Source organism: Pollicipes pollicipes, unplaced genomic scaffold (genome assembly GCF_011947565.3).
Source record: "Pollicipes pollicipes isolate AB1234 unplaced genomic scaffold, Ppol_2.1 Scaffold_3087;HRSCAF=3621_pilon_pilon_pilon, whole genome shotgun sequence".
NCBI classification, from domain to species: Eukaryota; Metazoa; Arthropoda; class Thecostraca; order Pollicipedomorpha; family Pollicipedidae; genus Pollicipes; species Pollicipes pollicipes.
The window spans coordinates 40,562,916-40,570,305 of NW_023596225.1; the positions used below are offsets into that span (position 1 = coordinate 40,562,916).

Here is a 7,390-nt window from a genome sequence, read left to right on the forward strand (position 1 = left end):
CGCAGGCAACAGGGTTTGACCGGACTTTCAACGGACGTAAAATGACTTCCACGTCTTCAGCTTAGTGACATGGATAGTCATATATATATATATATATATATATATATATATATATATATATATATATATATATATATATATATATATATATCATATATATCATATATATATATATATACATATATGCATGCATATATATATATATATATATATATATATATATATATATATGCATGCAAAGATTTGGGCAATTCATCCCTACATTTGTGTTTGGGTACACTTCCTCGTAACTCCGTTGACTCAATGTCGACGTCGAATCCCGCACGCGTATTAAAGGATGGGGATTTCCCCTACCTCAACTGGTTGGCCCTCAGACCGATTCATACTCTAGCGAGAGTCACGCCCAACTTTGCTAGGGATCCAGAGTAGAGGTTTTGAAACGAAAGTCGGTAGTTTGAATGTGAAGACCACTGGCAGTGGTATGACGGTGGGTGGAGCGGGCGGGGGGTCGCAGGGGCGTCGCTAGGATCTGATGCCCGGGAGGGCAGGCCAAGCTCGCCGGGAGAAGAGACAAACTCGTGCTGGGAGTGAGACGAGGCGATTTGTTTGGGCCAACGCAATAACAAAAAGGCTGTCGTTGGAACTGGGAACCCACAACAAGGCTCCAGGAGGGAAGGTGAAGAAAATGGCTTTCCAACCGCGACACCCTGGAGCACGGTTCCACGCCTCATCCATTAGTGATGCCCTTGATGGGTTCAGTCCTACTCTTCCAACTCATGCTATCTCCATTTTAGGAGCTGTTCGGAGGCCAACCTCTACTGGCTGGGACAGAACCTTGGCATCGGCCGGTAAACTGATCGCGGACTCCAAACCACCACTGAATAGAAGGCACCGGTATGCTCTGGGGAGGGGAGCGAAATAACAAGCTGGACAGCTCCAAACTTGACAGGTTAGCCAACTCCACCACCCAGCGACACCTGAGCAAGTCTGTCAGTCCCGTGTCATCGCCAGATACGGTTACGGACTGGCACCACGGAAGGTAAGTGCATGTTTAAGGCCACTTCAAACGTTATTGGGACCCCTCAACGAGGACACAGGGCGTTCCGGTTGCGATATGTATTGCTTCTGTCATTTTTACAGTAGAAGACCAAACACGATAATATCAGCTGGAGGGCAGCGAACGAGTATGTCGTACAGCGCCAAACTGAAACTCCACAGCCAAGCACTCACTCTCGTAATGGCTATAGCCATTTGTGCGAGTTTCCTATTTGCCGACCTAAAACCACTTGGAAAAGCTACCCATCAGAAATTGGAGCCTGTGCGCCAGTTGAGCAGCATCGGGTCCTGTCGGTCCCGATGTTGGTGGGGGCCAGCCGCGCACGCCGCCGCCGGCGTACACCGGCGTCGGCCCGCGCGGCGCTCCACTGCTGCGACGCTCACCGGCAGGAGCGTGACATGGCGAGGACACCGCAAAAACAGGCGAACACCGAGGATGCGAGATGAGATGATTATTATCAGGACCGCTGCCGATAGCAACACGGACAATGGAGGCGCTATGCATAGCACAACACAACAATATGCAATCATAACGTCGACAGAGGGGTAAGTAGCACCGTTAGTCATTCATGTTTGTGGGGTAAAAACGCGGGTTGTCTTCAAAAATATATCACACGACACCCACAAGTGGGCAAAACAACTATTAACAAACATCAGCAATAGCACGATAGCCTCAGTCATGTGTTGTTGCCCACTTGCCCACAAACGCTTTCACTGGCTTTCTACGCTAACCAACTGCACGGTGTACCGGCCCGATGCCTTCAAGAGTGGCGTAGGCTGTCAACAATTGCTACCATCAGCCGCCAACACCTGCCGACAAGGTCGTTACACTACAGCACCAGTCGGAGCCGCCGGGAGGAACGCCCGCCGTCGGCTGTACGCCGGCGGACTCCCGAGTACCGCAGCGAGCACCGCCGCCGGCGCCGCGCGGGTGGGGGGCCAGGCCAGGGGGCCGCCGCCACTCAGAGCCAGTCGATGGTCAGCCGCCAGCCGTTTTCCGCCACGGTGCGGCGCAGCTCGGCCGCGTCGCGCCGCGAAACGCCGCGGCACCGGCGCACCCCGAGCTCCTCCAGCAGCGTGCACTGCACCACCAGCCGGAGCGCCGAGTCCAGACTGAACTCGTCACAGCTCTCCAGGCTGAGCCTGCGCAGCCGGCTCAGGCCGCCGGCGTCCAGCGTCCGCTCCAGCAGCGCGTCTGTCAGCGCTGCGCAGTGCTGCAGGCAGACGTGCGACAGCTGCGGCGCGGCCAGCACGCGTTCCAGCAGCGCCGCCGGCGCCGGCCGCTCCGGCTCCTGCAGCAGCCAGAACCGCTCCAGATGCGATAGCGGCGGCCCCAGCCGGGCCGGCGGCGCCTCCTCCTCCTCCTCCTCCACGAACGTGCAGAACAGCAGCTCGAGCCGGCGCAGCGCCGGGCAGCAGCGCAGCAGCAGGCCGGCAGACAGCTCCTGTACGGCCGTCAGCGCCAGCTCGGTCAGGCCGGCGCCGCGCGCCGCCAGCAGCGCCGCCAGGCCGGTGCAGGGCGTGGCCGGCACGCTCAGCGCTAGCCGCGACAGCCGCGCCAGCTGGCCGGCCGGCTCCACGCTCTCGTCGCCATCCAGCTCGAGCTGCAGCAGCTCGACGGCCGGGCAGCCGGGCGCCGCCACCTCCAGGCCGGCGGCCGACGAGCCGTGCAGCTCGGTGAGGGCCAGCGGCGCTCGCTCCGGCCGGCGCAGCAGCAGCTGCTCGACGCCCACCACCGTCTCCGGGTGATGCAGACTGCAAGGCAGGGACGGTCGCCCGGTCAGCGCCGGAGCCGACCTCCGCACGTCTGCGAGTCTCAGCCCGCTACATTATAATCTCGCCGCCATATGTATACTATACACATGCTGCAACACGGAGGCAGGCATTCCGTTGGGGCCCTTAGCGTGTTATGTTCGAACGCTGTTGGGGTATCTCTCCTGATGGCGCTACACAGAGACCGCTCCACACTGCTCGCGTCATCGACGAATGACGTCACACATGCGGAACAGCTCACCTGGTGATGTTGGGCATGGTGTTGAGGACGGCGTAGGCCGACTGTGCCGAGACGCTGCAGCCGTCCACGTTGAGGGAGACGATGGAGGCGCCGGCGCCGCTGGACTCGGAGAGGGCGGCCGTGCTCAGGGAGGTGAGGCCCAGGTCCGTCACGCCCGACTGCGCCACGTTCAGCTCCCTGTCCGCCACACAGACCGGCCCGATGACTCCACCGACACAGGACACAGGCAGCCGTGCGCCAGGTGGTGGTCGGTCGGGGATCAACGCTCAACGGCCGCGCAACGGATACAGTTTTGATAGCATTTGAACCATCCATGGAATCGGTTCACCACAGCAAGCAGGATACAGTGTTACCTTGCTTGGTTTGTGTTCTACAAACATATCAGTGAAGAAAATGATAGCTCATGAGCCTATGCACCAGGCTACTAAGCTTCACACACGGCAAAGTCGCACGACACTTGCGCATGCACGTGCGTACAACTGCGTGGTTTGGTTGGGGAAGACATGGAGGATGTGGCTACAGCATTCCCTTGTCTGGATGCTGACCCAAACCTAGCTAGCCATGTCACACATAGCACACCCTCCGGCGGCCCAGACCGCATCGGCGGCGCCCGGCGCGTGTGTTCGGACCTGAGCTGGAGGCAGTAGGCGCCGATCACGGACATGACGCGGTCCGAGGTGTTGGTGCTGGCCAGGTTGATGCTCTCCAGCTGGCGGGCCGTGGAGAAGAGCGCGATCTGGCCCTGAAGCGGCAGCTTCACGTTGCCGGACAGGTCCAGATGGCGCAGGTGCTGGCCAGGGCGTCCACAAGCAACATCAGAAACAATATCAGCGTCCAGGGCCAACATCACAAGCAATATCAGCGTCCACAAACATCAAAAGCAGTATCGACGTCCACGAACACCAGAAGCAGTAGCAGCGTCCACAAACGTCAGAAGCAGTATCGGCGTCAACAAACAACATCAGCCGCAACACAGGCCCGGTCAGCGCGTCCAGAGCCAACATGTGGAGGGAGAGAGGTCTCGGCTTTGCAGCTACACTCACACAGATGTGCGGGCTTCAACAAACAACATCGCTCTTGCTCTCGCTCCACTCCCAAGCCTTACGGGCGACAATGTCGCACAACACGCGTCGTCCTCTCTCTGCCTCGCGGCAGCCCTGCGTAGTCCGTCCCTCCCCCACCTCTCGCCCCGACGTGAAACGCCGGGCAACTGGAGCCGCGCGGCACCACGCCGCGGACGAGAGCCAGTGATGTTGCGAAAGAGTGGCCTTGATCTTGGTGCCGTGTGGAAGTACTTGTGTAGCAGCTTGATGTGACAGATGCCGCCCCTTTATGTTGTGCATATATATTCAAAAGACCATCTGCCATATGTAATACAGAAATACATCAAACATGACAGGCAAAATATCAGCATGAACTTTTTAAAAGTGTGTGGCTTGATTTCATTATATCTTATTCAGTGTTGTGAGCTAGCAGGTGCCCCATACACACTCATTATACTTTCTCTGCACCCATTGGTGCCCAAATTTGCCTAGTTTCTGTCCATGAGTGGATTATTATCATGTATTGGTATCATGATCAATTTCAATTGTGGATCTGTGGATCAATCTCAAGTCCCAACTACCAACATACACCCTGCCAACAATGCATCACAAAACTCCTGGCAAGTATAAATCCAAAAAGGCTGAAATGAGTGACATCATAATAATGGCATGACATGTTCAGTGCTACTGATTACCCCAATAACAAAGCTTTGGCCAAACCCAAGACATAAGGGTGTGATGCACCTGCCCATCCATCCTGGAACACTCCAGTATGGGCCTGTGTGGCCTGATCAGGCACACATAAGCATCAACTCACCACACACCTATTGACGATTGTGTTCATGACAGTGCCCATGTTCTTGCTCACATGGGACAGGTCCAGGTCCACCAGGCTGAAGTCCAGCAGCAGCTGAAGATGCCCAATCTTCAGCAGGCCATGCATCTTCAGGTACCGGATCAGCTTGCTCAGGAGGAGGCCGGCTGTGAGACAGCAGCTTCACATGTCAGGCCAGGCTTCATGCTCCTGAGCAACTGCCATGCAGTACAGTGATGAAGGTTGACATGTAGACAAAGGCCAGAGTACAGACTTCAACTATCAACTACAGGCACAACTTCACAACAACTTGGTACAACTTGGTTCAAGTTGGTACAACTACCAATTTCAACTTCAACTATCAACTACAGACTACCACAAATTTGACAATGCCGTAAATTTGTTGGTGTGATAGTATAAGCTGCTGCAGAGTAAAAAGCAAAAAGCAAAGGCTTGCTCAGTAAAAAGCCAAGAGCACCTGCTTCTTGAGTCTTGTTGTGTACAGTAATGTACATTTCTGAGATCATCATGTATGTAATGGAGTGATTCTGTTCCAGTGTGAAGCAAATCAAACCAAAAACACCATATGGAACAGAGTGATTATGTGCAGGTGTGAGCTAAAGCATACCAAAACACTTTCTGCTACAGATCTGCAATTCATGCCACACACTTGCAACCTCAGTAAAGATCATGTTCTAAAAACAAAAAGGCTGGACACTGATGCACACAAAACTGATTTGGCAACACACAACTATGCACATGTTGCTGATCACATCTGTCTACAAATAATGGGCCTTGTATATTCTGAGTCACATCTATATTTTACTGCCTGAGGTAAACCTTTCCAGCTGGCATGACCATGAAACAAGCTATTATTTCTTGAAGCCTGTGAAGTATAGTTTTTATTGAAGGGGTACTGGATTATCGATGAATGTTGGGTAGCCATGCTGCTTTCACCAATATTCTCACTATTTCTGACAAAACCCAATAAGAGCATGTGCCATAAGTCAACATATCCCTTAAGATAAAATGGCACCCAAAACCTTATTCCTGGCTCAAGTTATATGTGGGTAAGCATCAGCATTACCATGCACAGCAAGTACCAGAAGTACCAAAACTCTTCATTTTCCTCAAATGCAAGTGTAGCAGACTGTACAATCCAATGGAACTACAGATTTCTGCCTGAAAATGTCACTGAGACACTTTGAAACTGTGAGGCATGTCAGAGTTACCTTGGTATAGTTCACTGCCATATATTTATGGGCCTCATCAGCATTTTGCTATGAATAGGGTAAAATAAAAAAAGGATTTGCATCAACAAAGGAACACATCTGTGATGCATACTCATTTGAATGTTATAATTTAAATTCCCACTTCACTCACGGGGGCCATGGAGGTCACAGTCTATTGTCTGATATGCATGGGTTCCCATGGTGATGGAAAATTGTGCCACCATGTGAGTTGATCAGGGCTCAATAACCATGTACAATCCATAAGACCTGTTGCTTGGCCCAAGGGTGATAGGCCCAAGCTATTGAAAAATAGCATGACACTTAACTATGTGATATCTTGACTTCAATTTTACAAGATAACACTCTGGCCTGGGCCTTTCCAGACCTTGCTCAAAGGCATTTCCTTGCCATGACAGATTCAAAATAATATGCCCTGCATTACCTGACTCTCATATATTTTTTTCTTTCTCTGAAATAGTGCCTTTGAGATGTTTGAAATCTGTCCCATGCTTTAAGGGCATTTTTCTGTTCTTTGTAACTTGGCAAGATTTGGGCTTGGTTAATCACTCTTTGCTGGTAAGTGCTGTTGTGAAACCCACAGCACTTGGCAACAGGGTTCAGCAATATCATAAAAGGAGCAATGTGCTTCTTTGAGATCAAATGCACTTTTGGAGATTTTTATTTCAAATATATATAATATTGCAAACACATGACATCTGCCAGCATATCCACCACGACAATGCAACAAATGAGCCAACACATCAAAACACTGTCATCAATTGAAATCGATTGGCGCATACTCACGGAGGTTAGAAAATGGGCCAAGTAGATATAAGTATTCCCCCTTGCCATGGAAATTCTCATTGTAGTCTTTGCACCACAAATCGTCCATGTTGTGTCCAATGTTTTTGAAACACAAGTCTTCTAGGCTTTGAGGGCTAAAAACATGAGGCATCGCTCCAGAGATTTAAAAATACGTGTTCTTTAAAACCAATCCGAACCCTAGTTCACCTGAACAACTGAAAAACAGTCTAACATCAACCCGCCCGAGGCGGCACGCCACCGTCCTGAAAGAGATCTGAGTACTGAACTACTCTGAACCAAGGCCGTAAACGAGAGACAAAACCAACCGGTGATTCTCACTTCATCTTCCTTGGCTTAGCGTGACGTCACTGGTGTTAGAACTTCGATGCGCGGTGGGCCGCTAGAGGGCGGCGTAATGTTAAGGGCG

General features: G+C 52.0%; 1 protein-coding gene across 1 annotated transcript; it reads right to left on the reverse strand.

Moving 5' to 3' along the window:
- Window positions 1-1,302: 1,302 nt before the first annotated feature.
- Window positions 1,303-7,190, reverse strand: LOC119090162 (uncharacterized). The gene is made up of 7 exons (XM_037212953.1): window positions 6,964-7,190; window positions 4,931-5,094; window positions 3,700-3,860; window positions 3,071-3,247; window positions 2,712-2,811; window positions 2,115-2,291; window positions 1,303-1,344 (listed from the first exon to the last, which is right to left on the reverse strand). Exons 1-7 carry the CDS (start codon window positions 7,112-7,114, stop codon window positions 1,303-1,305), a joined length of 972 nt encoding a protein of 323 aa, XP_037068848.1. The 5' UTR covers window positions 7,115-7,190.
- Between the last annotated feature and the right edge of the window lie 200 nt (window positions 7,191-7,390).